We start from the raw sequence: 14,659 nt of genomic DNA, 5'->3' as shown, positions 1-14,659 counted from the left end.
TCACTACTTTTAACTAATACTGCCATTTCCTTAGTCCATCTTATATTTAATATCCTATTAAGATTTAATTGATTTACCAGTGCATCTTTTTTAGCATTAGGCTTGAACAGGTACAACTAATCTCTTCCATTCTAAGTATGATCAAAAAATATTGTAAACATTTCTAAAGGAACTGTAACCTAGGAAGCTATATTAGTATAACAAGATTGCAATAATTTTGGGGAGTGCAATTTAATTAAAAAATCGTATATATATGTAAAGAAAATCTACAATATTTTTCCTAAAACCTTAAATTAATAAGTTTTTCTTGATGATACTCCATGATACTTTTTCCCAACATAGTTCCTTTAGATTTTAGAATAATAATATTGTGTTTCCCCCAAAATAAGACCCTGTCTTATATTTTTTGAACCCTAATATATGGCTTTGGCCTTATTATCTGGGGGGGGGGGTTTGTCTTATTATTTTCGGGGTACAGGCCATAAAGCAGGATTAGCGTGGCTGGTTCTTTCTCACAGTATTGTGAGGATCGGGTCAAAGCTGCTGCTACCTCAGATCAGCAGGCCAGATTCAATGAGCTGGATGCATTGCTGCCGCTCAGGAGAAGACGAGAAAAAAAGGAGGCTCTGTGAGAAAGCCCATATCTCATGTTCTCTTCCTCCTGGGTGGCAGCAAATCCCGGATCCTTTTCAGGGCAGGTGGGACCCGTGAGGATTGTGCATCAGTTGTCTTTCCTGAGTGAAAGTGGTGGTGGGGGGCACAAACCCAGAAGAATCCTTGGAACAGGAGACAAATTTCACCAAGGCTGGGCTTCATTGTCTGCCAAAGTGGCAGGGTTGTGTATTGCTCCAGTTGGAAAGGAAGTTAGGCATGAAAGGATGGCGGCGTAGTGGGGGAAGAGAGATAGCTGTGCAAAAATCCCCAATGATTTATTTAAACAGCCAAGCGCCACCAGGAAGACTTGTTCACCTGCCAGTCGGAGCAATGGATAGACCCTGCTTTGCCTTCTACAGAAAACCAGTGCCTAACTAACTAAGACTGGGGAAAAGCTAGAGACAGGGAAAAGGGGTGCACACAGGCAGTTTTGTCTGCAGTGGAGTTTTCTTGTATTTGTGTGTGTGGGAGAGAGAGACCAAGTGAGTTGGGATTCTCTTCAGTTTCACTTTGGCCTCACAGGCTCCATTAATTGCAAAGATTCCAGAGCTCGTGCGGCCCGACAGGAAACTCCATCACAGACAAAATGACCCCAAGCGCGCTCTTTTTCCCCATCTGCGGCTTTGCCCCAGACTTAATTGGGCTCTGGTCGCAGAAATTTCACGCCCCCTGACTTTCTTTCCAACTGGAGCATTACACAACTCTGCCGCTTTGGCAGACAATGCAGCCCAGCCTTTGTAAAATTCATCTTCTGCTTGGAGTAGGACACCGTTGGGTTTGCGTCTCTCTCCCCACTTACCCCACAGTAAAAACAACTGATGCGCATCTCCCGAGCATCCTGGCTGCCACTCAGGAAATGAAAAGAGATAAGAGGCGCTGTGAGAGAGCCCTTTACTTATGTTATTTTCCCCGGTGGTGGCAACTCGTTCAGATGTTTTTCTTTACATTGGAGTTTCCCTGCAAAGACCAGCCGAGAGAGAGTAGTGTCGGAGAGCAGTCAGATGCTGGTAAGATGTGCATTTCGTGGCCCACCTCTTCCCATCCCCTGCCTCATACGCCACCCCCAAATTGTGTCCAAACATCTTATTAGCATCTGGCAGCTCTACCGCTTCTCTTTCTCAACCAATATTTATTTATTTATTTATTTATTTATTCATTCATTCATTCATTCATTCATTTATTTGACAATATAAACAAATCTAATATTTAAGTTTAAGTTAAATTAAAAAACCCTAATTTCAGAAACCAATCATACATACAGACATACCAAGCATAAATTTTATAAGCCTAGGGGGAAGGGAATATATCAATTCCCCCATGCCTGACGACAGAGGTGGGTTTTAAGGAGCTTACGAAAGGCAAGGAGGGTGGGGGAGATTCTGATCTCAGGGAGAAGTTGGTTCCAGAGGGTCGGGGCCACCACAGAGAAGGCTCTTTCCCTGGGCCCCGCCAGATGGCATTGTTTAGTCGACGGGACCCGGAGAAGGCCAACTCTGTGGGACCTAACTGGTTGCTGGCATTCGTGCGGCAGAAGGCGGTCCAGAGATATTCTGGTCCGATGCCATGAAGGGCTGTATAGGTCATAACCAACACTTTGAATTGTGACCGGAAACCGATCGGCAACCAATGCAGACTGCGGAGTGTTGGTATGACATGGGCATATTTAGGAAAGCCCATGATAGCTTTGCAGGAAAACTCCTTGAAATGTAAAGAAAAACTTCTTGTGAGTATGAGAAGTTTTTCTTTACATTTCAAGGAGTTTCCCTGCAAAGATCAGCCGAGGAAGAGAAACGGCAAGCTGCCAGACTCTGGTAAAATGTTTGGGCACAATTTGGGGCTAGCAGACGGGACAGGGGATGCCTGCATATAGTTGGGGAAGAGGGGTTATTTTGGTGGTGGGGAGCTTATTTCAACACATGCCCTGAAAAGCCCTGTTGGGCTTATTGTATCAGGTCTTATTATAGGGGAAACACGGTAGTAGTAACTTGTTATTTATAATTCCCACAATTTTCAGATAAAGTGCACAGGGAAAACATAAAACATATGGAATATATCAGTGCAGGAGAAATCAACTTTTTATAAATGTTCAAGTACTCATTTACATTTCCAAGGTTTCTCTGTGAAACTTAGGAAGATTCTAGGTCTCAATTTCTTAGATGCATAGCAGAAAATGGAGAAGGGAACTAAAGTTCCATTGATCACTCTCTCAGTTCAGACTCTTTCCAGAAGGAGATAGGAGTTTAAATAATTGTACTGATGGCCATTACTACATAATAATTATAGTGATGGACCAACTAGTCCTGGCCAGCTGATTCACAAAAAGTGAATTTCCTATTGTCAGGTAAAGACTAATATAAAGTAGTTTATAAGTTTTTTGCAGATAGAAAAATCAATATTTATTATTATTCTGACAAACAATATTATTATTTTATATCTACCCAGAATAGCACAAAGAAGACACCGAAGAGTAAAAAGATGGACTCGATATATAAACATTTTTAACAAAGATTACATTTTTGTACCTGTAAATGAAGAGTAAGTTTGCTATATACTTTGGAACACAATTAATGTTTTCTGCCATAATATTCACCTCTTTGTCAGCTTGTATTTAGCTGATTTGGTATATGTAGCGTTTAGATTTATTTATTTATTGATTGATTGATTGGATTTGTATGCCGCCCCTCTCCGGAGACTCGGGGCAGCTAACAGCAATAATAAGACGTTCTTGAAAAGGGCATGAAGTCAAATTTAATAAAGGCAAGAACTAAAATTAGACATTTATATGAAACTTATAGCCATAGCTTGTAATTTAGATGTTTTATAAAGAAACAAATATTAATAGGGGAAAATGGTGTAGTAATTGTTTTATATCAAGTAAACACCTCTCTTAGTAGAAATAAAAATAAAAGAGAAAGCAGATATGATTTTCCTCTGCCTTTTCTTGCCCAGGTCTCATTGGTACCTTGCAGTAATTTGCTTCCCTGGGTTAGAAAAAGTCACATATACGGATTATGAAAGTCAACATTTGCCACAATCTGACGTCAAGCAATCTCCACATCCGTCAGAAAGTAATAGTGAAACCGTTAGAAAAGAAAGTGTCTTGGTTCTTAATGATACCTGCTGTGATACTGAAGAGCAAGATATAAAGACCAAACTGAATCACGAAGGTAATAATTTAAGAATATGTATTGGATTTTTTTAAAAAAAGACATGTATATAAACCTCTTGAAGATAAATGAATGAATATTATTTTTATATATCTTTCTGGTGTGCTTTTTCCTCTGTGGCCTGCTTAACCGGCTATAAGGTTATATCTTCTCATTATAATCCAGGCATCTTCTTAGGGGTGATCTAGTGGCAAGCAAAAGTCGCATACCTCCTGTTGATTTTTTATCCATCAGTTACAGTAAAATTACCTTGGCATTTTGTTTTATGTTTCATGCTGATAGTTTAGTCCCATATTCATGTACGGTTGTCCCATGCTTACAAGTCTAAATTGTCCCAGTATTAGTGTGTCTACATACGAAAACTCTTTCGTAAACTAGTACTCACAATCCAGGTTTTACCTTTTCAGTTGAGACCTTTTTATGGAGCAGATAACTTTTTAGATAAATCTATTTAGATAACTTTAGATAAATCTATTTAAAATGAGATTTGGCCCAAAATTTGTTAACCTAATAGATACCATATATTCAAAACAAACAACGAATATAATATTGAATAACAGTCAATTACCAATACTTGACATAAATAAGGGAGTTCGCCAAGGATGTCCTATATCACCATTGCTATTTATTATGACCCTTGAAACTTTATTAATTAAAATAAGAGCGGACCCCAAAATAAAAGGTTTAACCGTAGGAGATGAAACCTATAAACTCCAGGCCTTTGCAGACGATCTAATGTTTATAATTGAAGAGCCGATTACAACAGTTCCTACCTTACTACAAACCATTGAACAATATGGAAACGTAGCAGGTTTAAAGATAAACAAAAGCAAAACACATTACTTGACTAAAAATATGAATAAAACACTAGAAACGAAATTAGAAAGTATTTCTGGAATAAAGATTGTAAAAAAGGTAAAATATTTAGGAATAAATTTAACAGCGAAAACAATAACATTAAAAAATGATAATTATATGAAATTACTAGCAGAAATTAAAAATGACTTAGCAATGTGGAATAATTTGAAAATATCTTTCTTAGGAAGAATTGCAACAATCAAAATGAACATTTTACCCAAGGTCTTATTTCTTTTTCAGACAATACCAATAAACCCAGGGGGTATCTTTTTAAAAACTTTAACAAATTTAGTTAAAAAATTTATATGGCAAGGTAAAAAAGCAAGGATAAAAATGAATTGTTTAGAAGATATTAAAGAAAGAGGCGGATTTGGCCTTCCAAATTGGAAACTATATTATCAGGCCGCTGCACTAACATGGCTTAGAGATTGGATAATTTTAGATAACAAAAGAATACTTGACCTAGAAGGACATGATTTAATGCTTGGATGGCACGCATTTTTATGGTATGATAAGGACAAAAACCATTCATATTTTAAAAGACATACGTTGAGGAAATACTTATTAGAAGTATGGAAAGACATAAAGAAAAATCATTTTTTAAGTATCCCAGATTGGCTAGCTCCTTTAGAAGCAATAATACATCCAAAGTCTATAAAGGATAAGAAAATAACTTATAGATATAAAGAACTATTAAATGATCAGATGAAGCTTAAATCTAGAATTGAATTACAAGAAGAAGGGATAATAATAGATTGGTGGCAATACGCCCAGATCCGATCTAGATATCAGAAGGATAAAACTCTTTACATTTTTAATAAAAGTAAGAATCCTTTAACTACCTTAATTACCACTAATTCAACAAAAATGATAGGGAAAATATATAAACTACTTATCGCTCATAAAAACATAGAGTTGACTTTAAAAGATACTATGATAAGATGGTGTAGAAATATTGGCAAGGAAATAGATATAGACACATGGGAGAAAGTATGGATTAACAATTGGAAAATGACTAAATCAGTTTCTCTAAAAGAAAATCAAATCAAAATGTTTTATAGATGGCATCTCCCACCAAATAGGATAGCAAAAATGTTTCCCAAAACATCCCCAATATGCTGGAAATGTAAGAAGGATATAGGAACCTACTATCATCAATGGTGGACATGTGGTAAAGCAAAAATATATTGGAAAATGATTGAAAAAATATTAAAAGAAATAATAAAGCAAGATATAGATAATACCCCGGAATTTTATTTACTAGGTGTTACAAATCAGATCTATAAGAAAGAAATCTTTTATTTAATTATACACATATTAACTGCGGCTAGAATAATATATGCGCAAAATTGGAAAGGGGAGGAAACTCCCAAGGAAGAAGAGGTCATAGCTAAAATATTAGATTGCGCTGAAATGGATATGATGACAAGAAGATTAAACGATCAAGAGGATACTAAATTTTATGAAACATGGAACAATGTCTATAAATGGATAGATAAGAAAAAATAAGATATATCTTTAGTTGTTTTTCTTTGTATTAGTTTTTACCTAGGTGATAACAATATTAATATTAGTTTAAAAGGACTTTTTGACGATTATGATATAGTAGTGTATGTATGTATAAGTATAAGCAACATACCAAGATGCATAATAGTTGAATTTATCTTTATTGTTTGAATTGAAGGTTTGACACTATTTTACTATAGTAATTAAGATTATATTAAAGGTATTTTTTGGTAATTATGTTATACTAACCCTACTTAACACTCACATCAAGATCTGTAAAACTTTAACCCAAATTTATTAACTTTTTTTTTACTAAAATAGTTAACATATATTTAACTATGTATTCTTTTTCTATATTTGAATGTATACTTTCATAAGAAGCGGGGAAAATATACCCCCACTTTATGTTTATTGTTTGTATGTATTTGTCTGTTTTTATGAAAAATAATAAAAAAATTGAAAAAAAAAAAGAAAAAAAAAGTCCTGAATTGCAAAAATTAATGATGATTTCCAGGATTTCATTATTCCTACATTACTGGGGCCAGTGTACCCCGTAAGTAATGATTATGTCTACATTCTAGCTGTAGGGGTATCTGGAGTAAATATAGGCAACCTTTTGGTAACCCTGGACCTTATTTCACATTTTTACATGATTTATTTCCAACTTTCTGTTTCCAACTTTCTGTTGATGGAAAAAAGAAGCATTTGAAGGTAATGCCACCCTGGGATCTTAGGTTGCCATCTTTGAACTGTTAATGTAATACGGTAACTTTACACTTAGTCAGGCCTATACCCCTATAAATGTGCCTCTCTCAGTGTCTAATTGAAGTGCTTTTCATTATAACAAACATTGAAAGCATGCTCTCTCTCTCTCTCTCTCTCTCTCTCTCTCTCCCTCTCCCTCCCCCTCTCTCCCTCTCTCTTTGTGTGTATAGTTAAACTATATTGAAAAGACTATGGATAAAATAAATGAAATTTATAAAAAACATTTTCAATACAAAGCCATCTTCCAGTATTATTTTTCTTGTAAACCTATTTTATTTTATCTTAGACATTCAACCAGGCACCATAGCTTCAGATTTCAGTTCCAAAGTTTCCAAAGTAAGTATTTTGATTGCATTCACAGAATTGTATCGCTGCTTATTGGTTTTGCAGTTGGAAGATGGATTTTTATATGTCCATGCTCCTTCTCCTTGGAATTAGTAATCAAACCAGGAAATATTTTTCATTCAGGTTTTAGAGGGATGAACAGGAAGTAGATAGGAAGGTAGAGAGCAAATGAGAGGCAGAGAGTGTAAAGAAAGATAAAAAGAGAGAGAGGGAGTTAGAAGGAGGTTTGGGAGGAGGAGAGAGAGAAAAAGGAACGGGGATGAAAGAAAAAAATACTCAAGGACAGTCTGTTGTTGGTAAAAAAAATCTTTTGAAATATTAACGGATAAAAATGTATAATTATGGAATTGATATAATTTGTGTAATATTGAAAGATATACACTTGCTGAATTTATATGTGAAAGGTGGAGAAAAATTAAAAATAATTTTCCAAAAAAAGGGGAGAGAGTATTTTTCATAGAAAGTCTAGTGTGTGTGTGTGTGTGTGTGTGTGTGTATATATACATACATACATACATACATACATACATACATACATACATATATGTAGATTATTCTGAGTTCGGGTTTTGCCACGTGTAATATTTTGAGTATCTATGCGACGTTTCGGTGAAATCACATTCACCATCATCAGGCTGAAGTTTTAAGCTTCGTGTTGCTGTAAATATGGAATGTTTGTAACTGCCATTTCTTCCTTATATATTGTGTTGGGGGTGGAGATTTGGTTTGAATGTAGCAAATAGATTGGGTGACTATGTTTTAGTGATTTTCTCTTAGTCACTTTCTCTTAGTCCATGAAAGCAGTCAATGGCAAACCATTTTTAAAAAAAACTTGCCAAGAAAATTGTAGGGACTCTTCTAGAGAGCTTTGAGAATCAGTCATGATTAATGGAAAAGAAAGGAAATCATATTTTCTAGGCTTTTCTTCATAGTTTTGTAATATAATTATAATAATGTAATTATAATACATTGTTTTTGGACTGTATCATTTAAAAAAACACAATTACATTAAAGCAAAAGGAATTTTTTGCTATTAAAAAATGTATCATAAATTCATACAAAGTTGCATATTCCTGAGTGAATAATAAGAAAGTTGAATATGTTAGGACTAAGTCCAAATGGTTGGGTTGTTAATATACTGTATAAACAAGCCAACAATCTATGTTTGTAAATACTGTATTTGAGTACTTTAACTTCAAATGTACTGCTGTATGATGATTGGCTATGGTGTTTTGAGTTTGCCATAAGAGGGAGCCAGAGATCATAGTTGGAGGCTGATGTGCTCCAGAATGTTGATTCGTTTATGATTGACTGTGTGTCTGATAGGGAGCTCTGGGTGAAACTCTGTTACTCTCTGAAAGTATTTAGTGTTCTTTAGCTGTAATCTTTGTTTGATGTTTAAGACAAAGACAGGCTGGTAATAAGATTATAGTACTTCTTGATATTGACTGGCTAAACGTGAATGACCTTGACTGTTTAATTGGACTGTGCTATTTTTCTAAAAGTAAACTATCTTATACACTTTAACAAATCTGTTTGTGACTAGATCATTACTCATCGTTTGCTGGATATCTACTGCAATCCCCATTCCTAATCACAGTCCCTGATAACTAAGGAGTAACTCTGATCATTCTTCCTTAACAGAATATATTGGTAAACTAATTTTGAACTGAATTGCAAAATCCACAACAAATATGTACCGTCTAAGATTGGTGGCAGTCTTGTTTATAATTATATGGGAATCATTTGAATAAAAGTTACACATACTGAGGCAGGGGCTAAAATGATTTCATCTAAATTGTTGTTAGCCAAGGTTTGTAAATAAGTTATAAAAACAAAATCTCAGAATATCAATTATGTATTAATTAACCGACTTTTAAATTTAGTTTTAAGCACTTGGCCAAGTTGCTGTACTGTTCATTGTATAAATCCAGGTTTATTTAACATTTTATAAGATGGTTTATCCTTTCTGTTGCTTTTTCTGATAATATTGTGAATGTTTTTCAGAAATTCTCAGACACTTTAAAAAACGAGAACATTTGTAAAAGGTAGGCAAGTTCATTAATTTTCATTCTTTAAAATATATATTTATACATATATGCATACATATATTATACATATATCCTGTGTCTTTCAAGGCAGTGAACAACTCCTGTTTTTCTTATACTAAAACCTTGTAAATTGAGTTGGATTGAGAGAGATTGAGTAACACAAAGTCACCAGCCGACTTTCATGCCTAAAGTGATACTATAATTCAGTTTCATGATTATTATCCTGGTGGCTTAACCACTACAATAAACCATATTTTAATGTATAATGTAGCTATTATCCTGTTTCCACGGTCATAAATTAAGTACAAACTTATTTCATTAAATTTTACTCTGAAATGCTCAAAACAGATGTTTTGTATAATCAAAACTTTCCCCCCCTTCTTTTTATATAGGCCATGTATTCTTATCTTAGATTCTCTGAAGGCGAGTTCAGTACAAAATACTGTCCAGGTCCTGAGAGAGTGAGTATTATTGCATTTCAATTCTGTTCTTTACATTTCATAATACATAAATCAGAAGTTACATATATCAAACTTAAATATCAGATTTTTAAAAATTTCTATACAGTTTAAAATTCAGTGAGGCGATCAATCTCACTGTCAGATTTCTGTCACATCCTATATTTATTTTGCTAGATCCGTAAACAACTATATTTAATAATATGAATGAAATGTAACATCATAAAATAAAAATAAAAGGCTATATTGGGGCATAGTTGTATCCACGCAAATGCTGTTCCTGTTTGAAGCATGTAAAGAACAGAAAAGAAGTAATGAATCTAAAAAATTCAAGACATGAGACAATTTATATATCAATATATACATAATATATAAGTGTGTGTGTCTGTGTATTATTATTATTATTATTATTATTATTATTATTATTATTATTATTTATTAGATTTATATGCCGCCCCTCTCCGAAGACTCGGGGCGGCTCACAACAATAATAGAAACAATATAACAGTGAAACAAATCTAATATTAAAAAATAAAACATATTTAAAACCCCAGCAATTAAAACCATGCAACACATACATGCCAAACATAAAATATAGAAGCCTGGGGGAGGATGTCTCAATTCCCCCATGCCTGGCGATAAAGGTGGGTCTTGAGTAATTTGCGAAAGACAAGGAGGGTGGCGGCCGTTCTAATCTCTGGGGGGAGTTGATTCCAGATGGCCGGGGCCGCCACAGAGAAGGCTCTTCTCCTGGGGCCCGCCAAACGACATTGTTTGGTCGACGGGACCCGGAGAAGACCAACTCTATGTGACCTTATCGGCCGCTGGGATTCGTGCGGTAGAAGGCAGTTCCAGAGGTATTCTGGTCCAATGCCATGTAGGGCTTTAAAGGTCATTACCAACACTTTGAATTGTGAAAAAGGAGACCATGGCAGCTGAGAGGTCAAGTACCACCAAGATAGAAGAATGACCCCCATCTCGGGCTTGCCAAAGATCATCCATCAGAGTGGCCAAAGCAGTTTCTGTGCTGTAGCCAGATATGAAGCCCAATTGAAGCGGGTCTAGATAATCCGTTTCATCCAATGACCATAGGAATTGGAGCGCCACCACTTTCTTGACAAGATTTCCCACAACGAGTAGGTTGGAGACTGAATGAAAATTCTTTAATTCTGCTGGATCCAGGGAAGGCTTCTTGAGGAGGGGCATGATGACTTAAGGATTGCAGGAAGGACCCCTCCCTCAAGGATGTGTATGTGTGTGTGTAGATCTTGCCATATTTGGTTTTTTTCCTGGAATCTTGGCAACGTTTCGGCAAAGTCCTGCTCGTCATCTTCAAGCTGGTGCTTTTGGCTTCGTGCTTGGGCGAACAATTAATTAATTAATTTTTCAAGTTATCGAATTAGAAAGCGGATCACGTAGTTTGAAGCCATCTTAATATAGTTCTCTTTTTCAATTTCAGATATCTAGAAGTAGAATGGGAAGCTAAACGCAAAACTTCTCGTGAGTTCAGCAAATCGACTATGGAAGATTTTTGTCCAAGAGTCCCTAAACAAAACAATAATAGTGATTGTGGAATATACTTATTGCAGTATGTGGAAACATTTTTTCAGGTACAAATAATTTCAATGCACTTGTACTTGCCCTTTTATTTTTTTCTGGATAAATCCGGAGATTGTTTCCAATGAATGGCTGATGACTAGAAATATTCTACATCTGCCTTTCTCAATCAAGTCCCCATCCATATGTGTGGATTTCAATTCCCATAACTCCCTGATAACAATAACACTGGCTCGAAAATTCAGGGAAGTTATGTTCACACATGTTAAGAGTGCCCAAGATGAGGCAGTGTAAATGCTCTTCAATTTCAAATGAAGGCTTTTAAAAAACTAATAGCTCTGGGGTTTATCAACATGGATACAACATATTCTAGTGCTGATCCAATATTTATTTATTTAGCTAACTGAGTTCATTAGTTATTTTTGTGCCTGTGAATTAGTGTTGACTCCTGCAGTTTTTTTGGTGCGTTTTCAGATGTGGTTTACTCAATATTTTCTTCCTAGAATTGAGAAAAAATGGTTGGCCCAAGACAGGGGTGGGTTCTAAGTTACCTCACTGCCAGGTTGCTTCCTCCAACACTGCATTGCTGTGCCTCATGGGCAAATTGCACAGTGGCAAAAAAAAATTAAAAATCCTCCCCAAAAAGCTAAAAACAAGATGGTGACGCATGTGCAGGTGCCAGAAACTTGGCTTCTGTGCATGTGCAGAAGTGAAAAAAATGGAGACCCCCCCCAAAAAAATCCCCCCCAAATAAAAAATAATTTTTAAAAGATGGCAGCCTCCACAGCTCAGCACCGACCAATATGGTTCTGTGATGTCATCATGATGTCACCAGCGGTTTCCTACTGGTTCGGGCAAACCAGTTCAAACCGGGAGGAACTCACCTCTCATCCAAGGCTAACAGCTGGATTTGTGCCCATCTCCTGGTTTCTAGCCTGTATAGAATTCGTGTGTGTACTTGTGCTTATGCTTTTGGCTGTAACTCATTGATAGAATGTTATTATATGAATTATATAATTATTTTAGTAACACTAGTAACAAAAATATTTCTAGCAAGATAAACTTTATTTTAAAAAATACTTACATGAAATCCTTTTTCTTTCAATCATCAGAATCCTATCGTTAACTTTGAGCTTCCGGTAAACTTGGAGCAATGGTTCCCTCCTCACCTGGTGAGAAGAAAGCGAGAACAGATTAGAGACTTGATCTTGCAACTACATTTTCAACAGCACAGTGGCAGCAAAAACTAGAAGATTTTTCTTCTGGATCTCGAAAACAAAAAGCATAGAAATATGAGAAATATAATCTGCAATGTTTGTTCTTTTAATGTTGTAAATAGCTGCATTTCTCTATTTATTTTAAAAGTTACATTTGAACTATATTTTCAGAAAATTAAAACATATAAATTATAATTACATAATTTAAAGTAAATGTCATTACCTTGCCTAATTTTGTTTCAGTGGGAAAAATAGATACAAAATTACAAACAGTAATTTCTTAATCCTAAGAAATGTAAATAATTTTATTTTAAAAGTTAGAAAGTAAGACTTCACAAAATGAAAGTCTTTTTATCATTTTAAAAGGTATTTTTAATATTTTTGAAAACAGCAGTTCAATATTTAAGCTGAATATAAAGTTACTTTTGAATATATTAGATACGGTATTGATCCATTGGATTTTGGCTATATTTTGAGTTTTCTTATTCATATACACAATTATTTTCTACATTGTATTTTTAAAATGACAGAACACAATGTGAAGTCATCCTTCAAAGTTATTATAAAATGGAAGTGTCATTTGTTTTCCCTGTTAACTTGGTTACATAACCCAGATTCAAGCCTAATCTGTTTCTGTTGCTCAGAAATTGCATATGAATACTATGTATTTGATAAAACATTTAACACAAGATTGTATGGTTTTCACTGTACTGGGTACAGCTGGAGCTTATTTCTGGCAAGGTACCATATTGGTGGGAATTTTATTAATATTTCAATTATTTATTTGGAGGTGGAGTCAGTGGAAGTATGTCTAATAGGCACTTTGGTTGAAACCCTATATTAGCAGCTAGGAGTAGGCCCATTAAATGCTACCACCAAGTAAACTACTGTTATAACTTTTAAAAGTGACATAAAAACAAACATTTATTAGACAAAAGAGATACGATTTTGAAAATACATATTGAAAAATTGAATATATATGATTTTCCCAAGTATTTTACGTTTGAGTTTGAAGCTGTTACTAGAAGAATTGTTACTGGTCTAAAGAACCCTAAATTATAAGAGAGTTGTTAAATGTTAAAGATGGAATTTTACTATTGAATAAATTATTATTTTATTATGGTATTTTATGAGTTGTTTTTCTTTCATAAAAGTCTCATAATTATTCTGTTGAAATTAGGTTTGACTTGGCAGATGTTTACAACAGATCAGTGCTGTTTTCCTGGAAGATGCTGGAATCCTTGTAATCAAGAATTATTTTAAATATTCAGTTCAAATTAATTTTTTCTTACATGAAATAAATACTGCACGGAGAAGAAACAAATACCACTTATTTGACAAGTTGTAACTAATACTGTATACGTATTTTAATTACATATTTTTTGTGATTTTAATCACATCAATAGAATAGAATAGAATATAATTTTTTATTGGCCAAGTTCAATTGGACACACAAGGAATTTGTCTTGGTGCATATGCTCTCAGTGTACATAAAAGAAAATATAGATCTGTAAGAATCATGTAGTACAACACTTAAAGATTGTCATAGGGGTCAAATAAGCAATGAAGAAACAATATTAATAAAAATCTTAGGATACAAGCAACAAGTTACAGTCATACAGTCCTAAGTGGGAGGAAAAGGATGATAGGAATGATGATAAAAATCTAGTAGAAATAGAAGTGCAGACTTAGTAAAAAGTTTGACAGTGTTGAGGGAATTATTTGTTTAGTAGAGTGATGGCATTCGGGGAAAAACTGTTCTTGTGTCTAGTTGTCTTGGTGTGCAGTGCTCTGTAGCAACATTTTGAGGGTAGGAGTTGAAACAATTTGTTTCCAGGATGTGAGGGGTCAGTAAATATTTTCACTGCCCTCTTTTTGACTCGTGCAGCATACAGGTCCTAATTGGAAGGCAGGTTGCCAGCAATTGTTTTTTCTGCAGTTCTAATTATCCTCTGAAGTCTGTGTTGGTCTTGTTGGTTTGCAGAACCAAACCAGACAGTTATAGAGGTGCAGAAGACAGACTCAATGATTCCTCTGTAGAACTGTATCAGCAGCTTCTTGGGCAGTTTGAACTTCCTGAG

At 34.9% G+C, this 14,659-nt stretch overlaps 1 protein-coding gene across 8 annotated transcripts in view; it reads left to right on the top strand.

Annotated features, from left to right (window-relative positions):
* SENP7 (SUMO specific peptidase 7) overlaps nt 1-13,703 on the top strand; it is a 47,809-nt gene extending 34,106 nt beyond the window's left edge. For 6 of the 8 annotated variants that reach the window (XM_070750062.1, XM_070750059.1, XM_070750065.1 and 3 more), the window contains 7 exons: nt 3,097-3,189; nt 3,604-3,821; nt 7,237-7,286; nt 9,303-9,343; nt 9,739-9,807; nt 11,264-11,414; nt 12,474-13,703. In XM_070750062.1, coding sequence (XP_070606163.1) covers nt 3,097-3,189; nt 3,604-3,821; nt 7,237-7,286; nt 9,303-9,343; nt 9,739-9,807; nt 11,264-11,414; nt 12,474-12,611 — 760 coding nt within the window. In that variant the 3' untranslated portion in view covers nt 12,612-13,703. Of the gene's footprint in view, nt 1-3,096; nt 3,190-3,603; nt 3,822-7,236; nt 7,287-8,841; nt 8,985-9,302; nt 9,344-9,738; nt 9,808-11,263; nt 11,415-12,473 lie in introns of those variants that run through there. The other 2 variants (XR_011558959.1, XM_070750063.1) reach the window with 2 other exon arrangements.
* The last annotated feature ends 956 nt before the right edge of the window (nt 13,704-14,659 follow it).

The sequence above is a fragment of the Erythrolamprus reginae genome, chromosome 4 (genome assembly GCF_031021105.1).
Source record: "Erythrolamprus reginae isolate rEryReg1 chromosome 4, rEryReg1.hap1, whole genome shotgun sequence".
Classification (NCBI taxonomy): domain Eukaryota; kingdom Metazoa; phylum Chordata; class Lepidosauria; order Squamata; family Dipsadidae; genus Erythrolamprus; species Erythrolamprus reginae.
Note: the sequence above shows the minus strand (reverse complement) of the source record. Positions and strands in the feature narration are given on the sequence as shown.